This window comes from Rhinolophus ferrumequinum, chromosome 14, assembly GCF_004115265.2.
Source record: "Rhinolophus ferrumequinum isolate MPI-CBG mRhiFer1 chromosome 14, mRhiFer1_v1.p, whole genome shotgun sequence".
Taxonomy (NCBI): domain Eukaryota; kingdom Metazoa; phylum Chordata; class Mammalia; order Chiroptera; family Rhinolophidae; genus Rhinolophus; species Rhinolophus ferrumequinum.
Window position 1 is genome coordinate 27649567 of NC_046297.1, and position 27750 is coordinate 27677316.

Consider the following 27750-nt stretch of genomic DNA (forward strand, 5'->3'; position numbering starts at 1 on the left):
CAATAGATGCAAAGAAGCATTTCACAAAATTTATTTCATAAAAACTCTTAGAAAACTGAGTATACAAAGGTATTCATATTATAAAGAGTATATACAAAAAATTTAAGACATATTATAGTTAATGGTGAATTATTGAAGCAGTTCTCTCTGAGATCAGGAATGAAGCAAAAATGTCCACTATCTCTCTTTTTTCTTAATCTTTCTTCAGTCTTATTTCAATAAGGCAAAAAAAAAAAGTAATAAAATATATAAGACTTGGAGGAAGAAAATAGCCCTGATTATTTAGAGGTAACATTTTTTAGAATATAGAAAACACTTAAGAACTTATAGGCATGGTTACACGAGACATTAATGGGTGAGTTAGCAAGCAAGTTTAGTATGGAATGACATAGATACAAAGTTAATATACAAAGACCAATTTATTTTGATTTAATATCAAATAAATATAACTATTTTAAAATAAATGGAAAGATATGCTATGCCTTGAATTGCTAGACATAATATGAACATATCAATTCGCTCCTGCTTTTCTATAAATTCAAGACAATCCCATTCAAAGTTCCAACTTTTTTCCATTCAATTTTTGGCTTACTATGAATATATAAACGTGGCTTATGTTTTGCACTGACATTTAATATTGATATTATCATTATTACATGACTGTACTGGGAGGTTATGACTCAGTGAAACATGGAGCTATAGAATGCAATCACTAAATACTTATGTTCTATAGTAAGTGTACAATAAATAATATCTAGAGTTAAGTAATCAACAAGTAACAGTACAAGCATCTTAAGTGTAAACATGAGAATTGGACATGCATAAGTTAAATATAGTTGCCTCAGAAATAGACAATAGGCAACTGCTTTTCTTTTAAAACTTTACATTTGTACTTCAATCTTGAAAGTTTGTTCAAGTATAACTGAGAAAAATAATTTTTTTTAATTATAAAATCTCTCCCTAAAGATATTATTTTGTTTTGTTTTTAATAAAAGGTCAGTTATGGGTATCTAGCTTTTTCAGCTATGTTCTGTATCACCTAGTAAAACTAAAATGCTAATTAGAATTTAAAAATTAATGTGTTAAGGTAGGTTTATGTAAGATAACTATAACCGGGGGGGAAAAACCTATAAAATCTATTTGAAAAAAACTATAAAAATTGTAGGGATTTAACATGTAGACATACATTGTAGGGATTTAACAAATAGGTATAGTAAATTGCAAATTCTTATTGAAAGACAGAAAAAATCTGTACCTTTGTGAGCATATACTTTATACTTGATAAAATTTTCTCTAATAACCATTTAAGTCAACAAAAAGTTTTAAATATCCCCCGGAAAATCAAGAAATCCTTTAAAAAGAACAGGAAGTAGTAGTTAGTAGAAAGTGAAACTATATGCTGTTAAGACATATAGTCAAATAAATATATTGTTGATATACAAATGCACAGTATGATCAGTAGAAATGGATAGAATATCGAAAATAGATCTTAATGCTCTTGAACTTTTAATATATAATAGAGGTATTTTTTAAATCTAATGTTTATTTATCACTAATGTAGCAGGCATATATGGCTTTTTTTAGAAGAAAACAAACTGGGATACTATTTAGACAGTACACTAACAATGCATCTTAATGAATTAAAGAGTTAAATGTAAATAATACTATGGTAATAATGTTGAAAGAAACTATACAGAGGATTCCATGTAAAATCTAGGAGTGAGAAGAACATATTAAACTGAAATAAAAACCCAGAACTTAGAAGAGATAGCTATATCTATCAAGCTATAAATAGATAGACAGATATGTATATAAATTTTGCAACAATTATGCCTGTTCTTTAGCTGAATTAGCCATTTCTTTTAAACAGATATGAAGACAACTGTTTTTATTTATTTTTACTCTTGTTTGTTTGCTTGTTTGTTTGTTTTGGTCACAATTTCTATAAGCAACTCCTACACAGGGCCACTGTTCATTTGACCCTTGACATTATGCTTTTAGATGATCTTAAAAGTTCCATGGTTCTTAGATTTGTTCAGTCCAACAAATAGAGAAGAACAGTTTTCAATTTCATCATCTCACTCTTGTACTGGACAAAAGCATGATGAACAATAAGCTTGAATCTTAGCTATAGACTATATTTTAAATCATAGAAACAAAACTAAACCAACATGGTAAAAGCTGGCTGTATAATGTAATAGCAGGAGATCCACCCATCCTGTCTTGAAATCACTATCATACTTAATTGACCTACACACACATCAATGGTTCTTTAAACACTACACTGTCAGAGATGACAATGACACAAAATGCAACATTATTAAAATAGTCCAACAATAATTCAAGATGACAATATTTCTCTAGTGAATATTAGACCAAATTATCTGACCAATAAATTATTTTGACTTGTTCATTTGTATTTACTAAAAGTTTTACATTCAATTTTATGTTTAATGATTCATATTTATGTAAATGAGTAACATGACACCACATGTGCAAGTTACAATGCAGCCTCAGGATTGTAAAATAAAACCCATGAAGTAAACAAGGACAAAGTTATTGCCTTTTATTTTACAAATGAGAATATGAAAACATTTAAAAGTTAAGCGACTTGTTCAAACATAACAGCTAATATATAATAGATTGACAAGTAAAACTACACGTATACTCGTAAATGAATTCTCCATTTTTTCCAACTAGGCCATTTTCCAAGAAGCTCAATCGCTGTTCTTTAATGGCAAATCTTTAATAATTGTTTTAAAAGCATATTTGACTCTCATAGAGATTTTGAGATGATAATCATCACCACTCAGCTTCCACATATCCCTTTATCTATAGACTCCAGCGATACAGCACCAACAAATTGCTCTCCTTCTGAGAGGGAGCTAGAAGACAGAGTCCTCTTGGGTACCAAAAAGCAAGATAAAATGGAGTACATAACTTCTCTCTAAATTAGTAAGGCTGCATTTTTATAAGTTACTTGTGCATATTTTCTTTATGATATTAATGAATATAGAATTTGAATCAATTCAACAAACATATTTCAAGTGTCTACCATATTCAAAACACCATAGTATGTAATATAGAATATGCAATGTTGAAATAAAGATGATAAAGCCCTTTAGTTCCAGAGACTACCAAACTAGTGAGAAGACAAATGCTTTGAAAAAGGAAATAATATATGTAAATTACTCAGTCCTAAATCTAGTAAGCATAATAAGCATCAGAGTATTTTTTCTAGTTACTCTGCTAATAAAAGTGATATCACTACAATTTTCTACACTCTTCTCATTGCTTAGCATGATAAAAACAACAAACAAAAAACTCACAATGTCAAGGTCTAAGCAGTCTTGCCACCAGTTTCTGCAGTCTTCTCATTGGTTATACTTCAGATATCATCAGTGACTGTCAAATGAGCAATATTCAATTACCATACTAAATGTAATCAAATGTTTACTGAGGCCCTAAGGTAGTTAAATGAGACATTGATGTTTGAATGAACCCCTATCTTCTATCAATAATGAAAAGTATATTGATAAAATGGAGTCATTGCACCTTATAGTATATAAGTTCACTTTAAATTTTGGAGGAAGGGGTAAAAAGACATATTTTATAGGATGAAAATATTGTAGTATATTTTTATGTACAGTTTTGATATATTTGATGCAGAAGAGTGAGGTACAGAAAATCTCCATATTTATCTAAGAAAATCCAGTGTTTAAAATGACATACAGATGATAACATTTTGCTTAATCATATTGGACTGAAATAACTAATGCACATATTTGTTCTAAATTTATAATATTGAAACCACAGCTACATAAATATCTAGTTTGTAAATAAACCAGCTTTAAGTAGAATTCCTGAAGGAAAAGAGAGAAATTGTAACACTTCCTTATGTTTTTAGAATTCTGTATAAGAGTATCTTATATAAAATGAATTGTCAAGATTTGAAAAACAAAGTTAAACATTATCACACCCTATTAGACTCACAGTTGCAGCATACAGTTACAAAATATCTGTTTATATGTATTATACATATAGATACAGAACATGTTTGCATAACATAAACCTAAGAAGTAAATATTTTACAACAGCTTGTGCTGTTTTCTGTCATATACTGTCATTTCATTCTATTGTAGGAGTCATTTAAATATTATTTTGAATTTTAAAATCCATCTGCCTGTGATGCTCACTAAGTTCAGTATAAATATTCTGATACCATTAGTATCACTGTTGGGGACACCAAAATAGGCTGTGCCAGCATTTACTTGGTAATCGAAATTTGCACAGGGAAAAACACAGCTGTACTGCCATGGGAAAACAGCAGTTTCTTTGGGATTCTGGTAATTTCAAATACTTGAAAATGTGTATGTCTCAAATATAATGTATTAAATGATTAGGGACAAAACAATCTGCCTTATATGTTGCTAAATATATGAAGAAAAATATTTCTGCATTTTGTTACTTAATAATTACTTCATACAAATTGCCTGTTATAAAAATAGTCATGGGGATATAAAATACAGCATAGGGAATACAGTCAATAATATTGTAATAACTCTATATGGTGTCAGGTACTAGACTTAGCGGGGTAATCACTTCATAAGATATATAATGTCTAATCACTATGTTGTACACCTGAAACTAATATAACATTGTATGTCAACTGGAAACTGAAAAATACATTAATTTTTTTTTAAATAATTGCTTCAAATTTCAGTCTTCAGAGAAATAGATCATGCACAGAAATGTTGGAGATATGACAATTGTACAAGCCACAAGTTATTTATAAAATTATGCATAATACATGTGTTTTATGAGATGCATGCACTATATTTGGAATGTATGCAAATATATGTCACCATCGTACTTATACGGAAATTACTGAGATTACATAAGGATGACCTTTAGCAAAATTATAAACTTATTGTCTTTCTATTTTGTCATCTTGAATTTCTCTCTGGTCTACTTTTCTACTTCTATTCTAACAGAGCCCTTAAGGACACTCCTGCCACCACCTGAATGACAAAACAAACAAACAAAAACTAAAAAACACTCTTTGGGAAATCTCTGTTTATGCACTCAATTTTAGGCTCAGACTTCATTCTCATCCCCTTTCTTCTCCAAACTGCTAGCGTCATCATCTCAATCCAAAGGAATTGCCAGGAAAAGGGTAAACACATTCAATGTTAATATGTTCAAAATAGTTTGGTGCCACTCTATTTTTACATGAGTCCCCACGTCTTAAAACTGCAGTTTGTCAGAAGACATCTGCAATCTTACGTTTCTTTTGTGACCTTGTAGCAATGGTTTAACAACAGGAATTTAAGCTCTATATCTTTAAATGAATAGAAGTAAATTAATGCCCATTCCAGAAACCTATAAGCTATTCATTCAAGACATAAAATTGAAATGGTTTATATTCAGTTAGAAATTTTAGAACAAGTGTCCATTTAGGGTATGTGAACTCACAAATAATTCTTTCAAATGAAACAGCATTGGAGAAAACTACTGATTATAATCCTCACAAATATTTCCTTTGAAAAACAGGTGCTAAATAGGTAAGAATAAGGGAAGCTGGACTCCATGCCTACCTGGGGTGTTAAAGACATTAGATTCATATGTCTTTAAAATCCTCTTATTGTCATTCCACCTGCCTTAGTTATACTTGAAGTCCTGAATATAAGTCAATGTTTGTTAGTAATAAGAGGAGTCAAAAAAAGCTGCTGTTACTTTCATATCTATTATTGCTCTGTCTCCATAGCAACGTGAGGCAGCAATACTCCCAGACAGAGTTATTCCATAACTACAACTTAATGAGAGAAAAAGAGGAAACATGGGAAAGACATGTTGACAGACTGAGTGGGGCAACAATTTATCAGATCACTAGACTAGGAAATCCCTGCTAACTTTGTTCCTATCTTAACTTCATAAACTGGAGACTCAATAAAAATGTTTCTAACACACAGCATGCAGGGTTGAAATCTAGGATCAGCACTATTTCTGTTCACTGATGAACTGACCATCTCACTTTCTTTACAGTGCAGAAATCACAAAACTAATTAGCAACAACAAATATTTCATTGTAAATGAGATCAATAAGACCAATCAACTATGCCTTCTCTTTGATATTGCTTTGTGAAAGAAACTGAAAAGAAATTTTTAGACATTTTTCAAACGAATCATCAAACTTTCTTTGATGTAACTAGGAGATATATATAACCTTATCCCAACTCTTGATAAGGAAAAAGAGAGATACTATGATTTCTTTCATTGAGGCCAAAGAAACAAAGTGGAAAACAGAGTGCAGGCATTTTGTCCAGACTATATATAATCTCAATGGGCTTTAACAGAAAAAGAGTAAAGTTTTTTAATTATTTTCTACCCAACAAGCATACTACTTCACATGCCTTGAATATATGGAGCATGATTAATTATAGGAACAGAGTTGTAATGATGAGCAGGGAAAAGTAAAGGGGGGGGCACAGGCTAAAGTGGGGCTAATTAATTTATTTATTAATATATAATCAATTTATTTAGCAATATGCAATTGCAGAAGACAAAGGCATTTAATAGAATGTGCTAATGACAGAAAGTAAACGTGGGTAAGACTAAACTATATATATTGATAACAATGCCATGTCAAAGAAGTACACATACATATAAGTTTAAGAGATCCCAACATATGTTTACTATTGATCAAAAATCATTAGGCTAAATACACAAATAGCATCAGTAAGGAGTATCCAAAAGCAGTAACAAGCTTTATAGGATAGTAACTATTACAGTAGATGCCAAAAGCTCACCAAACCTGGGTGGGGAATGGTACTGGAAATCTCATAAATCAAAACCTTGCCAGGTCTGTGGCTGAGAGAAACTCATGCGTCCCCCACACCCAACTAGTTTGCTAGTTCCCAAGAATGCTGCTGCTGTTGGCATTGTTGCTGCTGTTGTTGCTGTTGCTGTAGTTCTTGGAAGTTAGGAAGTCTTCTGATACTGCAAGCTGCAAGTTACATACAAGTTCCCAAAGATGCTAGAATGATGACAATTAACCAACAAAATAAGTCTCCACTGTCCATTGAGGCAAGTTCCGATCTCTTACTCTGAAATAATCCAATCCTGAAAAGCAGTCCTGAAACAGCAAATCTTCTGAATAACAATCTCTTGAAACAGCAATCAATCCATATCAATCCACCTGATGTCTGTCTTATATATCTCTTTAGATGCACCCCAGAGCTAAGTTTTATGTTCCTGCCTCCCCTCTCAAGGAATGGCCAGTTCTGGGACAGTCCGACAGTTACTGATATGAATGTTGCCCATCTGGCCGAAGGGCCAATTCATCAGGATAAGCAATATCTACTGTTCTTGCTTGGGACCATCAGCTCAAGGTCTTCCAAAGCCTGGCAACGTGCCTGTCACATTGTCTTGATATAACTTAGCAACTTCTTCTCTTAATCTGTTGATGTGGGTGAAACAGACAGAACAGAGGTAATTCTCTCAACCCCTGATCAAGAATTTCTTTAACCCTAAGCTAATCATCACCTCACAGCAAAGACAGAACAACAAGCATCATCTCATATCCCCCCTGAGCGAGAGAATGGGACCAAAGGGACAATTTACTCAACCCCTGATCACAGCACAGAAATCACCTCACATACAGGAACAGACAAAAGCTAATAGACAAAAGCTCACATCAACCAATGAAGGCAAATTTTCCTCAACATTTACCATACAAGAGTGTAAAAAAAATATCAAAATAAAGCATATTTTATATATTTTCTATCACTAGCATCTGATAATACCTTATATTTTATGCTGTATATAATACTTTATAATGCATGCCTTCAAACTATTACTACTCTGTTTTGTGGATGCTGTCATCTTAAACTATAAACTCTAAAGAGAGAAACAGAGCCTCTAGTATGACTTTTTTTAATGCTATATGCACATTAGATATTCAATACTTGTTTATTAATAAAACTGATGGTAATTATGGTTTTTTGTCTCTGACACTATTTGAGTTATATCACTTTGAAAACAATATACATTTTCTCATTTTCACAACCTATAATTCTTTCAACTAAATATTTTATATTAAATATAAGCTGATTTCTGCTGCAAAACTAAGAATATTTTACTAATCATTTTGAAACAATACAAAATATCCAATATCTGATCATCAAAATATAATTTTGTAAAGAATATGAAACAATTTTGACTAAACCTTTAACATCAAGTCAGTGTGAAAGAAACACTTTAGAGATTCTAAATTTTTTTGGATGATTCTAAATGTTTTTTTGGATGTTTTATGTCAATATTTTCATGCCAAAAAAAGTATATCTCATGTAATTATTTTAATGCTAACTAATAGTGTGTTACCATTTCTTTTCTCAGATTTTTAATGATGCTGTATGTTAGGAACTTGTGAATTCATGTGAGAAGCTCCCCTGATAAATAGTAAATAAATTTAAGTAAATCAAACATTATAGTTCTAACTAATGCAACGTATTTAGACATATCTCTGTCATATATTTTTTAAGGTATATGTGGTATATAAAATTGAAAACAACAAAGAAACAACACAAATAAATGAAGAAACAAAAAATTGATAGACACAGACAATAGTTTAGTGGTAACCAGAAGGTAAGAGGGGTAATGGATGGTTGATAAGGGTAAAGGGGATCAAATATATGGTGATGGAAAGAGAAATGACTCTGGGTGGTGAGCGCACAATGTGATACACATATATAGATGATGTATTACAGAATTGTACCCCTGATATCTATGTGATTTTACTAACAATTGTCACCCCAATAAACTTAAAAAAATAAAAAGATATCTCAAGTCAGTGAACTGAAAGTGCCTGCATCCATTCCAAAGGTGACTGCACTCACCTGACCAAGGACTGGCCCTGAAAGTTAAATTTGTTCAAGTTGGAAAAATCTCAAAGAAGGAAAGGATGATAATATTTGTCAAAGCTAACTTTAGGCTCCACAATCAGAGTGAGTATAAATGTGTGTAAGGTGAAAGTAGGAAGAAAGGGTAGAGAGAATGACTTACTAAAGAATGTTATATTGAAAGGTTTCAGATATTAACTCTTATGAGTTAAAAAAAAAAAAAAGATGTAAGTATTATATTCCAAAATGTTTGACATGTAGTTTTAGCCAGAGGTGTTCTTCCCTGAGTTAGGTTAAGGTCTTACTGTTTTATGGTCCCCATAGTTAATAATTCATCTATTTTTATAACCTTTCCTCATCTAATTTATTATTCTAATCAACAAATATTTACTGAACTTCTACAATGAATATTACAACAGCATTCATTAAGATACCAAGGAAACTTGAAATATAGACAAATATCTGTAATTGTCAGGGTCTAGTTGATAGAAACTACTATAGGCATTTTAAGCAGAGGGATTTAATCAGGGAATTTGAAGAAAATCTCAACCGAGGAATGAGGCAATGTGTAGACTTAGCAGCAGCAGAAACCCACAACCACCCTAATATAAAGGACAACATAATGGGGCAATGTTGGATGGGCCCAGGAGACAATGTGTTGCCAGACTCCAGATAGAGCTATCTGTGAAAATGGAGGAAAGGACTCTCCAGTGAGTTATAATGATGCCAGGATGTACAAATCTTATGCCACGTGAATCCAGCTTTTCTGCAGATGAGGGGTTAAATGAAACATGGGGGACATATAGAAGGTGGGGGAAAGTTGGATGAGAAAAAGGAAAGCAGCCAACAATTTCCCCCCCAGTAGGGAAATAGGTAGAGGACAGGAATTAAGAAATCCATTTCAAATGCTACAGGAGAGAAAGCATTTTTCCATTAACACACAACACACTACAGATTTGAAGCACTTAAAAACACTGTTGGACAGTAGGTCTGAGATGAGATTCACATTCAGGACAGAAAGCTGAATAATCAGGATAATCCCTCAATAATCAAGATCTATAACATTCGGGGAAAAAACAAAAATCCAAGAACTTTAATCATATTTATATCTTCAGGAAAAAAGCTTATCATAATAAAATTATCCCAAAACTGTTTAATCTAAATGGTATGTGCTTGTTAAAATTGAGTTCTGGAGTCAGACTTCATTAGTTGAATTTCATAGCTACAATTTCCCAGCTGTATAGAGTCCAAAGAGGTTTTCAAGGAGAAGTTTTCAAAATGGTACTTGGAGACACAGATTTCTGTTTATCTATAATCCCATGTGCTTTGTGGGAAAAGTAAAGGCATATTTTAAAACCAGTTGTCCAAGGGCTAATATCTAAACCTTAATTTCTTAAGTTGGTAAGAGAACTGTTATGGCAGTTTAATATAAAAATTGGTAATTATTTGGAAAGGGTGAGAAAAGAATAAGGAAGCAAGATCTACAAGAGAGAAGGAAAACTATTTCTTAGACTAGTGGGGTAGTCTAGTTTGAAGTGGGGAGGGTATTTCAATATCTCATTCAGTATATATTTATTAATCTCTTGGATTTTGTCAATACACAACTCATTGAATAAATGAGAAACAATTCCCACCCCCAAGGAGCTGACATGCCAGAAAGAGAGAGGAAAGAAATAAAAGTCAAAGAAAAAAAAAAAAAAAACAGTATAAGATCATGGTAAGTACAATTCTATTCAGTTTTTTAAAATAATCTCTTTTATATTAGAATAATTTTAGATTTATAGAAAATTGAAATGATAACACAGAATGTTCCCATATACCTTATACTCAGTTTCCCTTATTAACATCTTACATTAATTTTGTAATTTTGTCATACATAATGAACAAATATTGATACATTCTTATTAACTAAAGTCCATAATTCATTCAGATTCCCTTAGTTTCCCTTTAATGTCTTTCTTAGTTACAGGATCCCATCCAGAAAATCACATTATATTTAGTTGTCATGTCTCTTTAAGCTCCTCTTGGCTGTGACAATTTCTCATACAAAGACTTCTGTTGTTTTTGATAACCTTAAGTTTTGAGGAGTACTTGTTAGATATTTTGTAGAATGTTTATGAATTGGGATTAGTCTGATGTTTTTCTCATTATTAAGCTGAGTTTGTGTGATTTTGGAAGGACCACAGAAGTATGGTATCATTGTCCTTTTATCAAGTCAAGGGCACATCTATCACCATAACTACTAGTGTTAGGTATGCTGACCTTGATCAACTGGCTGAGGTAGTGTTTGTCAGGTTTCTACACTCCCAAGTTACTCTTTCCTCCTCTATGTAAAGCCCAAACTTATGAAGTGAAGAGTTATATTTCACCTCCATGAATGTGACCTATCTGCATAAATTACTTGATATTGTTCTGCACAGATTTGTCTTTTGTTCTGCATTTAATTATTTATTCAATCATTTATATCAGTGAAGTCTCATAGATATGTATTTATAAAGTGGATTATAATCCAATACTACTTTATTTATTTTGTTATTCAAATGGTTCCAGCTTTGGCCATTGGGAGCTCTTTCAATCAACTCCTTTGATCCTTAAACAAATGTCCATCAATGCTGTGTGTGGGGGGGGGGGGCATATAATAAAAATCACTAAAGTAGATGATGAATATAAAATTTAACCTAGCAGTTATATCTGGAAGGCTGTGATTACGATGGAGTATACAATGGGTATTTTGGATGGTAGACAAAATTGTATTTCTTAGCAGAGCAATAATTAAAAGTTTATTTGTCATAATAATTTGCTAAGCTATATTTGTTTTGTATGGTTTACTGTATTTGCTTTTTATTTTACCCCAAAAATTTAAATAAAATTAAATTTAAAACAGTAGAGTTTAAAATAACATTTAAATGGTACTAAATGACTTCTGCAAATGTATTTTCTTTTCATCCAACATTTCTATTGATAAATTATTTATAGACCATGAAATTCACCTATTTTAGTATATATATATATATGGAGAGAGAGAGAGAGAGAGAGAGAGAGAGAGAGAGAGAGAGAGAGAGAGAGAGAGATGTGTAATCATCACTACTATCAAATTTTAGAAAAAGTTTTGTCAGCCTAAAAAGAACCCCTGCATCTTTTAACATTAACTTCTCATTACTCCTTCTCCCTAGCCCTAGGCAACCATTAATTTACTTTCGTCTCTATGGATTTGCCTTTCTGGATATTTCATTTAAATGAGATCATACAATATGTGGTATTTTGTGACTAGCTTCTTTTACTTAGTTTATTTTCAAGGTTCATCCATATTGTATCCTGTATAAGAACTTCATTCTGTTTTTTGTCCAATAGCATTCCATTACGTGAATATACCACATTTTGTTTATCCATTCATTTACTTTTTGACTGCTAAGAATTATACTACTATGAACATTTGTATACAAGTTTTTTGTGTGGAAATATATAATTTCTCTTGGGTACTTACAGAAAATCAAAGACAAAAATGAAATCCTGAAATAAGTCAGAGGATTGAAGAAACAACTTACTTATAGTGGAATGCAAATTAGAATTACAGCTGATCTCTTATCAGAAAATATGAAAGCAAGGAGAGAGTGATGTGAAACATTTAGAGTGTTAAAAGAGAAAACCATCAAATTAGAATTCTATATCCTATGAAATTATTCTAGGTGGAGAAATAAAAATGTTATCAGATACACAACAACAGAGAATGCCTTAACAGAGCCCTGTACTGCAAGAAATATTATAAGAATTTCTTTAGGGGTTAAGGAAATGATATGTCAGAAACTCAGACATAAGGAAAGCAAGAGCTAAAGGAGTGAATAAAAGTAAAGTATTTTATTTCTCTTATTCTTAATTGATTGGAAATACAATGTTTAATTTAAAATAGTAATAGTAATAATATCTGAGGTCATAAAAAGTATAGATAAGTTACATGAATGACAGCAATGTTGTGAATAAATTAGGAATATTCCATGATAAGATAACTGAATTGTGCTTGAAGCAGTATTGGGCTACTTGAAAGTGCCTGCAGATTAATTAAAAGTCATTTGGAAACTCTAAGGTAAATACTAATTGTTTTTCATGTATAGTTCATACAAAAAGAAGAGATATAATGGACTCATACAAAAAGCTTAATTTAAACCAAGGAAATCAAAAAAGAATTGGGGTGAGTGGGTTGCGGGGGGTGGGGGATTACAAAAAACAAATGCAACAAATAGAAAAGAGTTATAAACATGTTGGATATTCATTCAGTTATTATCAACAATCACTGTATATTTAAATGCTCCACATATATAAATTAAAACACAGAGATTGTCAAGGGGATATAGAAGACCCAACAACAAATTCTACAAAAAAAAAAAAAAAAAAAAAAAAAAAAATTAATGGAAAGACAGTCATAGGTTTAAGGTAAAGGCACAGAGAAAAGGCATAGAAAAAAAGAACTGACAAGTAAGTTTGCGAACTCATCCTAGAAAGAGTGCTATATATCTCATTGTTGAATATCATTACAGTGGCCTTCCATGTACTCTCCTTGGGAAGCTGTGAACTGATGACAGTGCTTAGTCCACCCTTCAAAGCAATTTTGGAACTCTTTTTCTGGAATGGCCATTAGAGCTGTCATCGTACTACTCTTGATGTCCTGAATGGCATCAAAATGTCTTCCTTTCAATATTTCCTTTATCTTTGGGTAAAGAAAGAAGTCATTGGGGACCAGATCATATGAGTAGGGAGGGTGTTCCAATACAGTTATTTGTTTACTGGCTAAAAACTCCCTCAGAGACAGTGCTGTGTGAGCTGGTTGTCGTGATGCAAGAGCCATGAATTGTTGGTGAAAAGTTGAGGTCATCTAACTTTTTCATGGAGCCTTTTCAGCATTCCCAAATAGTAAACTTGGGTAACTGTTTGTCCATTTGGTACAAATTCGTAATTAATAATCCCTCTGATATAAAAAAGAGTTAGCAACATCGTTGCAACAAGTGTGCAAACTTAGTTGTCTGACCTCATATACTGATATAAAACAACCTAGGGACAGACTATCAAAATATATGAGGCAAATGCTGATGAAACCAAAAGAAAAAAGAGACATATTGATTATTATATTTGTAAACTTTAACAGAACTTTCAAGAATTGATATTTCAACCAGGTAGCAATTTAGTAAAGATATATTTGAACTAAACAGTACTACCTTTCAAATTTATATAATAGACTGTTACTGAATACTCCATCCAAAGACAGCATAATGTATATTCTTCCCAAGCTCATATGGAAAATTCACAAAGTTAACCAGATTCTAGGTCACTAAAAAACAAAGCTTAACAAATTTAAAAGAATAAAAATCATACAAGCTATGTTCTCAGACAACAAGAAATTTAAAGTAGAAATCAGTAACAGAGATAGCTGGAAAATCCTCCAAATGTTAGGAGATAAAACAATACCTTTCTGTATAATGCATGAGTCAAAGAAAAACTCTGAAGAGAAATTTAAGAATATTTTGAACTAACTAAAAATAAAATGTATTTTTTCAAAATTTGTGGAATGCAGTGACAGCAATACTTGCAAAGAAATTTATATTATTAAATGCATATATTAATAAAAAAGATTAATTTGAAATCAATGATCTAAGGTTCCACTATAGGAAACTAGTGAAAATAAAGCAATCCAATCTTAAAGCATTAAGAAGAAAACAAATAATAAAAAATACAGATGAAATAAAAGAAATGAAAAATAAACCAAAATGATAGAGAAATATCAATAAAACTAAATACATATTATTCGAAATGATAAATACAATTGATAAACCTCCAGCCAGACTAACCAAGAAATAAAAGAAGAAGATAAAAATTACCAATATCCAAATAAAAGAGGGTTCATCCCTATAGATCCCATGGACATTTATAAATGTAATGGAATACTATGAACAACTCTATGCCGACAATTTTGATAACTTGGATGATATGGATGAATTCTTTGAAAAAGACACAAAGACTGAAACTCCCACAAAGACAAATAGATTTTATGAAATGGCCTATATATTTTAAAGAAATTTAATAGGTATAGATTACAATATTGCAAATTGGTTACAATATGTAACCAATAAAGATTACAATATTTTTTTAAAAAATCACATAACCATGAAAGATTCCCTGGTGTGTTCTATCACTTATTTAATGAAAAAATTATACCAAGTCTCTACAATCTTGTCTAGAATATAGAGGTAGAGGCATCACTTTGCAATACATTCTTTTTTTTTTAATTCCTAACTTTTTTGGTAATAAATTTATTGGGTGACATTGGCTAATAAAATTATATAGGTTACAAGTGTACGATTCTATAATACATCATCTATATTATTGCATTGTGTACTCACCACCTAGTGTAAATTCTCCTTCCATCACCATATATTTGGCCCATTTACCTTCTTCTACCTCCCCCCACTTCCTTTACCCGCTGGCAACCAGTAAACTTTTGTCTGTGTCTATGAGTTTTTGCTTGTTTGTCTTGTTCCTTTGTTGCTTTCAGTTTTATATCCCACATAGGAGTGAACTCATACGGTTCTCGACTTTCTCTGTTTGTGTAAATCATTCTTTGATACTAGCATTATCTTAGTACCAAAAATAATTTTAAAAAATACAGAAAAAGAAAATTAAAACCGATATCTCACGAATAAAGATGCAATGATCTTCAAACATTATTAGCATATCAAATCCAACAATGTATAAAAGGAATTATACACACCGCATCCAAATTGGGTTTACAGCAGGTAAGCAAGGATGATTCAATATTTTAAATTCAATCAGTGTAATCCACCACATCAAAAGGCTAAAGAACAAAAGATATATGGTCACATCAATTGATGCAAGACAAGCATTTGAAAGGACCCAACATACATCTGATTAAAACTCTCTGCAAACTGAGAATATAGGGGAAATTCTCAACTTGGTAAAGAACATCTACAAAAACCTAACTAACATCTTACTTAATGGTGAGAAAGTAGACTCCTTCCCACTGAGACAAGAAACAAAGCAAGGATGTACTTTCTCACAATAGCTATTCAAATTGTATTGGAAGTCCTGGCTAGTGCAATATGACAATAACAAAAAGGAAATAAAAGATCATAGATTGGAAAGAAGGAAATGAAGTCATCTTTATTCACCGATGATATTATTATCTTTGTAGAAAGTCCCAAAGAATCTACTAAAATCAACAATAACAATAGCAGACGATTCCTAGAACTAATCGAGATTTTTTTTTTAATGGAGCAGGATAGATATTTACTATACAAAAATGAATTGATTTCCCATTTGCCAGCAATCACTAATTGAAATTTGAAGTAAAAAAAGCAATACCTTTTACTATAATACCTAAGAATTGAAATACTTAGGTTTAAATCTAACAAAATATGTGAGCATATAGCATTATATATGCAAATCTAGAAAACTCTGAAGATAGAAAAGAAACAAAATAATTCATGCTCATGCATGTATAAAATTCAATATTGTTTAGCAGTTGATTTTCCCAAATTGATCAATCAATTTAATGAAACCACCATCAAAATCCTAAAATCTATTTTGCAGATATCTAAAAGTGATTCTAAAATTTATATGGAAAAGAAAAATACTTAGAATAGCTAACAAAATACTGAGGAAGAAGAACAAAGTTAGAGGGCATACTCTTCCTGATTTCAAGACTTACCATAAAGCTGCAATAATAATGTCAGTATGCTATTGGCAAAGCAACACACATACTGGTTAATAGAAGAGAATAAAAAGACCAGATATAGCTTCACACAAATATAGCCAACTCATCAACAAAGAAGCAAATATAATACAATGGGAATGAATAATCTTTTGACAAATGTGCTGGAGCAAACAGAAAGTTGTATGCCAAAAAGAAAATAATAATAATAATAATAATAACAATAATAATAATAATCATAATAACTTAGAAGCAGATTTTACAAAATTTCACAAAAATTAGCTCAAAATCATTCTTAGAAGTAAATGTAAATTTCAATATTATAAAAATTCTAGAAGGAAACCAAGGAGATTATCCAATGAACTTGGGTTTGGTGATGAGTTTTTACATGCAACAGAAAAAGCTAATTCATGAAAGGAAAAAATTGATGCATTGGACTTTATTAAAATTAAAAACTTTTGTTCTGAAAAATACATTTTAAACAAAATTAAAAGGCAGCTCACCCACATATAGGGAGAGAATAATTTTTAAAACATATATTTGATGCTGTATCAAATATATACAAAGAGCTATAAACATAGAACTTAGCAATCAACAAACCAACCAAATAAATGGGTAAAATATATGAAAACATATATCACCAAAAAAATATGAGGGCAAATAATCATATAACAATATGCTCAACATCACTGTTATTAAGGAATTATAAATGAAAATAGCAATGAGATATGACTATACACCTGTTAACATGGCCAAATTCCAAAATCCTGACAATACCAATTGCTGGGAGAATATAGAGTAACAGCAACTCTCCTTCATTACTGGTGGCTGTACAAAATGGTACAGATATTTTGGAAGAGTTTGGCAGTTTCTTACAAACTAAACATAGTCTTAACCATATATTCTAGCAATCACCCTCCAAGGTTATACTCAATTGATTTGAAAACTTATGTCTGCACAAAAACCAGTCTGAAAATATTTATTGCAGCTTTATTCATATTTGCAAGAATGATATTATTCAATAGATGAATGGATAAACAAACTGCAGTGTAGTTGTTCAATATTCCATTGTCTGAGCAATGGAATATTATTCAGTGCTCAGAAAGAAATGAGCTATCAAGCCACTATAAGCACTATCAAGCCAGTAAAAGACACTTAAATGCACATTGCTAAGTGAAAGAAGCCAATGTGACAATGCTACATTCTCTACGATTCCAATTATATGACAGTCTGGTAAAGGCAAACTTATACAGACCATGAAATGGTCATTTCCAGAGGACTGTGGTATGGGGAGGAATTGCGGAGGAAGAGATGAAGAGAAATGTTTAGGGCAGTGACACTATTCTATATAATATTGTAATGGTGGATACATGATACTATGCACTTGTCAGAACCCACAGAATTTGCAGCCAAAACAAAGTGAGACTTAATCTATGCAAATCTTTTTAAAAAATCATTTAGGAGGTTGGGCGATATGATAATGGAATGCAGAGTGTGTCAGGAGAACCTACTTGTATTACAAGTATTTGAAACAATTTCACTGAAGGGGTTGAGGTAGTGGTACTGACTTATGCAACTTCGGAAATTTATGAAATTTGTAAAACTGAAAGAAAAAAATGAACTGTACATAAAACTTTTACTTGGGGCCATCCCAGTGGCTCAGGTGATTGGAGAGCTATGCTCCTAACGCCAAGGTCGCTAGTTCGATTCCTACATGGGCCAGTGAACTGCGCCCTCTACAGCTGAGATTGTGAACAACGGTTCTCCCTAGAGCTGGGCTGCCCTGGGCTGCGAGGGGCTGTTGTGTGTTGTAGTGTGCTGCCACGAGCAGCCGGTGACCAGTGTGAGTGGCCTGTAGACATCCTGAGCGGCCGACAGCCGGCAAGAGCTGCCAAGAGCTGCTGTGAGTGGCCGACGACGACCTGCGACCAACTGCCTCAGCCCCGGGGAGCACAAGGCTCATAATACCAGCATGGTCCAGGGAGCTGTGTCCTGCACAACTAGACTGAGAAACAACAGCTTGAACTGGCGTTGGGAGGTGGAGGAGGGAGAGTGAGGCAGAGAAAGAGGAAAAAATTAAAAAAACACAAAAAAACCTTTTACTTAATAAACTTTTTCTCATTGGGGAATGGGTTAACAATTTTGATACTGCTGTACATGTGTTTTGGATTTGAACAATTAACTGAATGGATGTCAGATGGTATAACTATCTGTTGGAGTGGGAGATTACAGATAAGCAGAAGGAGGACGCTGGAATGATTGATGTAATAATGGATGAAGTTGGAGACAGCCATATAAACGTAATATTTAGCCTGATATAAATATACATGGTTTCATACAGAAATGTGTGTGAATATATATGTATATATGAACAAGTGTATATACACACATTTCCTGTTCTATCAGCTGACAGGGCTTAGAAGACACTGCTACTCTAGTAGCATTGAGCACACCTAGCACCCAGATTTTAGTTTATAATATGTTCTCTAATAAAAGGAGATGGGATCTCTAGGAGAAAGAGCTGATTCTTGGACTGGCAGGATATATACAAGATGAGCCTGAAAATTCTTGTGGTGCTGGAAACCAAGGAAGAGCTTAAAAAAAAAAAAAAAAAATCAAGGGGAGTACATATTTCTAAGCAACACAGAAACCAACTGAAAGAGCTCCTGATAGCCAATGCTGGAACCATGTGAGCAATAAAATAAATAGAATAGCATAGACTTTTTAACTGTTTAATTTATGTGATGATTTCTTCCACCTCTCTATAAATATTTGAGTATTAAGTCCTTTTTTTCCCCCTGAAACTTTCTTTCATTTTTTTTTCTTTCCGTTTTAACCTTTACCTTTGATGTGGATGATTTTATTCAAATACTGGTAATCCTACGGTATCAGCCAATATTTACAAGTGAGACATTAAAAAGCAAATTGATGGCTTTGGGTAGAGGATACATGGTTTATCCATCACTGAGCTCTACTGCAGAGTTATTACTAGTGGGAACCCAGCCTGCAGAGCTCAAAGGTATTATTGTATAATTTGTGGTCTACTTCTCTTAAATCAGTTTCACTAAAGAAAAATCTTCTAACATCCTCCCTTAGTGAAAGAAACCAAAACAAAACAAACAAAAGCCTGCTGCCTGTGTTCTGAGAGTTGAAAGAAGGGCAAAGGCTGAGAAACTTACTATTCAGAATATATCTCTTCCTTTATTTTAGTAGGAACCTCACCCACGCCCTTTGACATTCCTGGGGCCAAATACTCAGACTCTAGTAGAATTCTAATTCAATTTCCTATTCTTAGCTACAGGTTCTCAACTGTCCCTTTTAATATCCCAGCTAGCTCAGATTCCTATCTGAGTTCTGTAATGAATGTTTACTAGACATTAGCATTTGTTCCAGCTTTCCCAGACCTTCTAGGACAGTTACCACTGAAATGAAAATCATCTTTCCAGTTTCAAAATATTTACCAACAACACAGTTTATTGTCATAAAATAGAGTTTCAGGAGAGAAGCGAAGTAAAAACATCTAATTTAACTCCAAATCTCTGAATCAACTTGCTCAGGATTGAACATTTACCATTTTGGAAGGTGGCTTACTCCGCCCAGGCAGCTATGACAAAATACCACAGACTGGGTAGTTTACATACATCAGAAATTTATTTTTTACAGTTCTGGAGGCTGGAAATTTAAGATCAGTATGCCAGAGTGTTTAGGCGAAGACAATTCTTCTATATTCACGTGAGGGAAGTGGCCAGGGAGGTCTTTGGGGGAAACTTCTTTTATAAGAGCACTAATCCTATTCAGGAGGGTGGAACCTAAGCACATACCAAAGGCCCCAGTTCCTAATACCATCATGTTGGCATTAGGGTTTCTACGTATGAATTTGGAGGAGGCACAGGCTTTCAGACCACAGTAGAAGGCATTAGATTTGTCTTTTGATGGGTACTCCCAAAAGGATCAAATATGCTATCTCCTATGCTATTTTGAAAACCCAAACCAGGAACCCAAGGAGGTGTTCTGGGAGTTTGCTTGCATGTATATCATTGGTACTATTGATTAAAGGAATAATAATTTCTATAGTACAAGTCTGTAGCAGCTGCTTTAGGGATCCCAGACATCATAGCATACATATATAGGATATATAAAGCATATATTAAAAATAAGTATACACATATAGGATATCTTTCTGCCTCAAACTATCACAAAGAACAACTCCTTATCTGGGTGACCACAGATATAGGGATCTTTAACTAGATCTTGGGATTTTTCTCTTTTTCTTTTTGGTTTCCAGATTTCTGATCCAGGGAATCAATCATGTCTATTGTCCAGATGACCTTCAGTAGTAGCTTATAGCACCGTGAGATGTCTCACAACTACTACAGAACATACAACTCCAGAAGCTTCTTGGTAAGACTTTCAGTATTGCCCAGGTATAAATGTGAATTCTTTAAGGCTTCACACTAACACAGGACCATAATGAAGGGAGGATACAAGCTATTTTCTTTTCATGAATGAGAACTACCCACCTTGAGAGGGAGAGATGAATGTACAACACTTATCTCATTTATTTTTATACCCACCATAAAAACATGGAATCTCAACCCTCACAGCCATCATCTATCCCCTGATATTTCTCAGTATGACCATATGCTCAGAAATCAGTCTTTCTGTTTATCCAATGCCCTATTCGCTCTCTCTATCTCTCTCTCTTTCATCTTTCTCTCTCACTTTCATTCTTTCCTTCTCTGGCTCTCTCTCTCTCTCTCCCCCACCATCTCTTTCTAAGTGCCCAGAGTGGACAATAAAGAATCCCCCTTCTACAAAAGCCAAACCTTATAACTTCAACATAGAGTAACAACTATATTGTTGAAGGCTTCCTAAGAGTTAAGTTGGCTTCCTAAGAGTTAAGTTGATCAGAGCCAGATGCAGAATTTCTAACAATATCAATAAATCGTGTAGGTTAATAAAGGAAAAGTTATATGCACATGCACAAACAACATATAATCACACCCACCCAATTTGTTTCTGACTTTAAAACTTTATGTGAATCATTGACCTGGAATAAACAATGTGGTATATCAGCATACTGCTTTAAAAACATCTACATCCTCTGAGCTTCTTTTGCTTTTTTTATTCCCATGTAAGTCCATTCTTAAATATTTAATTAACATCTCAGTCCCATGGAGGTGCAATAGGTCTAATTGTTTAGGTAATTAATAGTGAGGACAAAAGGATCTAATCACTGTTGGACAGTGAAAGATTGAAATTAAATAAGAATATCAGTACCTACATTTCAAAGCTGATGAAGTTAAATCTCTTAAAAAAATAAAAGTTTATTGTGAAGGACCACATATAGTTTGCAATACAATTCTACATTCCTTTTCTTTGAAACAGAATGAACATTATTAAGAAATGACATTATTAACAAGTTCCATCCTTTCATGCCACACTAATCTGTTTAATCAAAGCTCCATCAGTTTGTCTAAGCATGCTGCCTGCCTCTGAAGGGAAAACTGCAAACATGATTCCATCTAACAGCATGTGGTTCTAAAGGAGAATGTACTTGCTTTTGCTGCCCGTATGAGTTTAAAATCACTTTGTATTTTTGAAAAAAAAAGACTAACATTAAAATGTCTTTGCTTACATGGCAATATTTAAAATTAACATGAATCTACAGAACAGAGTGCTCTGTGCTATGCTGTTCTCTCGTTTGTCTAAAACACTGCTTTTCTCTATACATATTCATTGGAAACTTAAGACTTAAATACTTAAATACTTAAGTATTAAGTCTTAGTACTTAAGACTTAAATACTTAAATACTTACTTAAGACTTATACTTACTTAAAATATAAGTAAATACTTATATTTTACATAAAGTTCATCACAGAGTGGCAATAGGGTGGCCCAAGTAGGAAGACAAAGACAAGTGATGAATACAAGTGATTAACTACTCCAAGTGTTAATAATCAAGAATCCTCTCTAATATTAACTATTTGTAGAACTGTGGCTTTTTCACAGACACTCCAGGTTGCCTCTTTGAGGTTTAAAATATGTAAATATGTCAGAATAGGGTTTTCCAAATAGCTTTTAACAGAGGAGCAATGTATTAATTAATAAATAAATAAATAAATAAATAAATAAATAAGAGCTGTGAGAAGCAAAAGGCTTGCAGTCTTTTTCATTTTGTTGCCCCTTGAGTATAAACATTTAAACATCATTTTTCCTCTACCCCTTCCCATGTGAACTGATGCAGAAATTCAGCAAAGTTTCTATAAATAGTATTTAATCAATCATGACAAACATTTTCCAAAGAATCTAACACTGTCCTATTCATTTCTGTATCATTTTTATGTAATCTTACCATCCCAAACAGAAGCTCCTCAACCTTCCAGCTTCTCTCAAATTGTAGTTTAGAGGCCACCTACAATGGAACCACTTGGGCTGGTTGTTAAAATCCAAATTCCTGGGCCCACCTAAACTGAGGCCAGGGCTTCAGATCTGCATATTTACCAACATCCAAGAAAATAGCACAGTAAAAAATGATGAGCATTCTGCCTAGTACTAAACCTGTTTGCCTTGAGATTAAGGTCATTTAAATTCTCTCTCTCTCTCTCTCTCTCTCTCTCTCTCTCTCTCTCTCTCTCTCTCTCTCTCTCTCACACACACACACACACACACACACACAGTCGTTATATCATCTTCCAGTTGTTCCTGCTCCTGTATGAGAATTTATAGGCATAAATTTTATTCTTTATAAATTCATAAACATTTGCAAAAATGTAGAGATGATTTTCATGTAGAGATATACTTAGTGGACATCGGTTGGTAGGGATTGATAGAAAAATTGGGAAAACATAGCAAACCCCCCACACCCAGGTATTTCTTTGAAATACATTTTATCCTGGGAAGTACTCGCTGATCTGTTTTTAATATGAAACAAACAAACAAACAACACAACCACCAATTAAGAAATCAAGAAATTCTTTGTAAATCTGATACCATAATGGATAAATGTCATATCTTTCTATTGAATAAAATGAATAGTTTTTAGCAATGTACTAAATCTTCATTTACATGTGGGGAAAATCATATTGGGAAAAAATAAAGAAAACTCACCACTTCTTCATGTCTGCATTTTCTCACATTAATTCCATTTATCTGCAATGATAGCAAAGCACAGTTTTATGTGGTATAATATGAAATGACTTTATGTTTTGGTTACACATAAAAGAATAATGGTAAAATCCATACCTGCAGAATTGCATCCCCGATAAAGAGTAGTCCTGAAAGTTCCGCTATGAATGGAAGAGGACAACTGTTATGCATCAACTATTTTCTTCATACAGATGAGTTTTTTTTAATTAAATAATGTCAAAACTGATAAAAAGAAACAAATATAAATGCTTAATATGGATATCGTCTTAAAAGACCCACAAAGAATAGAAATGCAATAACAATGCTATGATTCAGCCCAAATATTAAAACACAAGCTGAGATATTTCCATTTAGTTCTACCATTTTATATCTTACAGTTGCTTAAAAAAAAAGAAAAGAAAAAGTCACTCTTCTGGAGGAATGACTAAATTTTCTCATGTGCTTATAATTTTAAGGTATTTATGAAAAATTTTAGATCTAAACATTCAATCCATCAGTCATAGAATCACCTCCAAGTTTCTTTTTAAACATTAGATTGTCTTATAAATGTCAGTCATTGAAACATTGTTTTCCCTAGATAAAATTTTATAGGGAAGGCTGAGTTAAATTTCATATGAGAACAGCAAATAATATATATTAAAATAGGTTACACTTGATGTGACTTGTCATCATCAGATATGTTTGTTGTATGTTTGTTTAATGAAACTAAAGTTATGCAGTCCCTTATTCATATAATCACATGCTCTGTTATCTTTCAGTTTTGCTCTTCCATGAGAGAAGTCTTTCCCTACAGTAGTACAGAGTCTAGACTCAGGAATCAGACTCATCCATTTAATGCCTGGTCATGAGGAAGATGGAACTAGTCAATCACATATTTATGATTCAGAAGTATCATCTTATTCTTCAATAACAATGACTTACAAAGAATGGCTACTGTATAATTCTCTTAACCCATTACCTCTTTGTTCCTTGGAGATTTTTGAAATGACAACTGGAATGTTATGTTCTGCTCCCCCCTGAAAAGAAAAAAAACATATATGGTTCTTTTTAATCTGAAAAAATAAAAATGCAGCATTTAGTTAGGAACTTGAGGCTACGAATAGTATATCAATGAAGATTAGATACAATTTAAATAAACTTGTGGAATTTTTTTACTAAGTAGATAGTGCTCTCAAGAAACGTATCTACCTGTTCAGAATTTCACTGTGACATCCAATAATTAATAATAGATGACTTTGAAAGTTTTCATTTTCCTAATAAAAAATGATAATGAGTTAAATGGGTATTTTCTTCAATGTGGAACAGAGATGTCCATTATAGAAATTCTTATTTAGGGCTCCAAATACTTGATAATCATGTGTTTCCACTATATGCCTAAGTTTTTCTATGCAGGTGACCAAGCACAGCCCCTTTGCATGCTAAGAGACTAAAGAGACCTCTACCTGAACAAATCGATGAAATCAGAGTGTGCATATGCATGATGTGGAAGGGATAGTCTGCAGTTTTTAAATTAGCATTATATTCCTTTTCATGTGGAAACACATACTAAACAATTAATAGAATAAAATAAAATGGCAAGAATATTGCAGCACTGCTTTGTCTAATTAACAAAATGAGATATGAAAATCAAAACAAAAATAAGTTATCTGAACTTATGTATAATGAAATAAAATAAATCCCTGAAATAACTACATAAAAATTGTTTCTATATTACAGAGTTGAGACAGTTGAAAGCAATAATTGAAAAGTCAAATAAGTGCATTAAAGAATAAAATGTCATGTGGAAAAGAAGTATAGCACTTTTAACATACGGTTGAAAAGATGATCTAAATTCCACTGGAGTTTATCTTCAGAATAAATAAACTTTCTAAGCCTCTTTTTTGTAAGGATAATAAATTATTTTACAATAGACATCTGTCCTCCATGAATGTCTATTTTTAACACTGAATTACCAAAATACTTAAAGAGAAGATAAGCAGTAGTTGTTGAGAAAAGTGGTGATATTCAACTTTTGCTTGGCAAGTATTTCTTTCTACTTCTGGAATATTAAGAAGAGACATGAAAAATAAAACATTGAAAACTGTTTTACTCAAGTTGAAATTGAAACCCACTACTCAATTAACCTTTTCTATTTCTCACGAACCCAATATTCATCCACCCACCCTAATTCAGTAAGAAGAAAGTCTCTGGCATAAGCTGTATTGGCTCCTAACTTTGCTTTTGCCTTTTAGTCTGTCTGTCCCTAATGAGCACTGTCTAAGATAATCTCTCATCTGATCAAAAGGTTAGTGATTTTTGACTGATAGTGTGGTGGAAGTGAGTGCTTATTTAGCACACAGTAAAAACTAAAATAAATGAAAAGTAGCTATTATTCTAATATAGTCTATCAATTAAGATTTATGAGTAAAATTATATGACATTAAATGGTAAAAAGGTTAGTATTAATCCATTTCAAGACTCTTAATATTTACTAGTTAGGATTCTAAATTCACAATCCCTTACATTCTGTTCTATTCTTTTCCATCACATTTACCAGTTTCTAATCTATTTTCTTTATGCATTTCTTACATTTATTATTTGTTTTCTTTCTCCTTCCTCCATCCCTAACTAGAATGCAAGTTCCATGAAGGCATTGAATTTTTTGGTAATCTGTTGTGTCCATTGATGTAACCCTAGTGCATGGAATAATGTTTTTCTTTTTATCTTTGACAAGTTTGTGGAATAAGTGCATGAACCAATAAATGAAGTCTAAGGCTTTGTCAGGCTTAAAATTGTTTGAATCTTCAAATACATTGCGGAATGATTTTTAGTAGAAGATAATGTAACCACACATGAACTTCATTTCTTTAGCATGCATTCTACTTTAATCCAAGCTTGCTTTGTTTAGCCCGATAGAACTACATAACTCACTTGCATTCTTTCCCTCAGATCCTCCTATTTGTGCTTATACTGTATGTCCATTCCTTTTAATCAGTAAGTCCTTAGGACATTAGATTCTGGTCAGCATCAAACTCACTTAAGAATAAAACTTCAAGTTTATCAACCATGACCAAGATACAATAACCAAACTTTGTACTAGAATAAGGTTTTAATAAAACAAAGACAACACCTTCACCTCAGTTGTGTTTTAGCTCCAGACTCATGAAAACAAACCAGCCCCATGGACCACATCCCCTTGGAACTGGACCTAATGCTATGACTGACACCAGGACCTGAAGATATGATCAATTGCTTCCTGCCTTAACCCTGACCAATCAGTAGAGGTGACGGCCCCAACTCCTATAGTAACCATGATTAATGGTTTTCCCCTTATATAACCTCGCTACATGAAGCCAAGAGGAAGCCAGGTTTTTGAGAGCACTAGTTCACCTGTGTCTCTGGGCTTGACGCCCACTCCTTAACATTTACTATCTTTGCTGCAAACTCCTGCTCCTGTCTTTTTTAGCTTGGATTGCACACAGGCAAATGGACACTTTGAGTCTATGGTAACTAAAAAGGTGTACAATGAAATCAAATGTTCGTGGTCACTGACAGTTTCTAGAGATACTTGGAAATTGGAAAGATTTTTTTAAGAATGCATCTCCATTTTTTAGAAGAAAAAGCTGGTCAACTAAAACGAATAATCCATTGAAGACATTTTAGGTGATATAAAAAGAGGAAGCAAAGTCATCCAGATATTTTCGTTCAGACATTTTAGGGTAAATGATGACATTGTTTATGTCACTCTTGCTGTATGGCTGTCATCAGAGTATTTTTCTGTAGCTGTTTCCCCCCCCCCCACAATTTTCTCTCCTTGCATTATTGAGTCCAAAGTTTATCTTAGTCCTTAAATTTTTAATGCAAGTTACCGTGATACTAGGGTGGGAAACCTCTCCCTGAGGTCTGTCTAGAGAAAAGGCTGTTGAGATTGCAACTTTCTGAATGTCAACTCAGTAATACCATTCTTCCCTTAACACTTAGATTTATAACTATCTTTTAATGACA

General features: G+C 32.8%; 1 protein-coding gene across 2 annotated transcripts in view; it reads right to left on the bottom strand.

Moving 5' to 3' along the window:
• The window catches only part of SNTG1 (syntrophin gamma 1), a 468529-nt gene that overhangs the window by 353874 nt on the left and 86905 nt on the right, over positions 1–27750 (bottom strand). For both annotated transcript variants that reach the window (XM_033126633.1, XM_033126632.1), the window contains 3 exons: positions 24725–24782; positions 23863–23906; positions 23728–23769 (listed from right to left, as the gene is read on the bottom strand). In XM_033126633.1, the coding sequence (XP_032982524.1) occupies positions 23728–23769; positions 23863–23906; positions 24725–24782 (144 nt within the window). The remainder of the gene's footprint in view (positions 1–23727; positions 23770–23862; positions 23907–24724; positions 24783–27750) is intronic.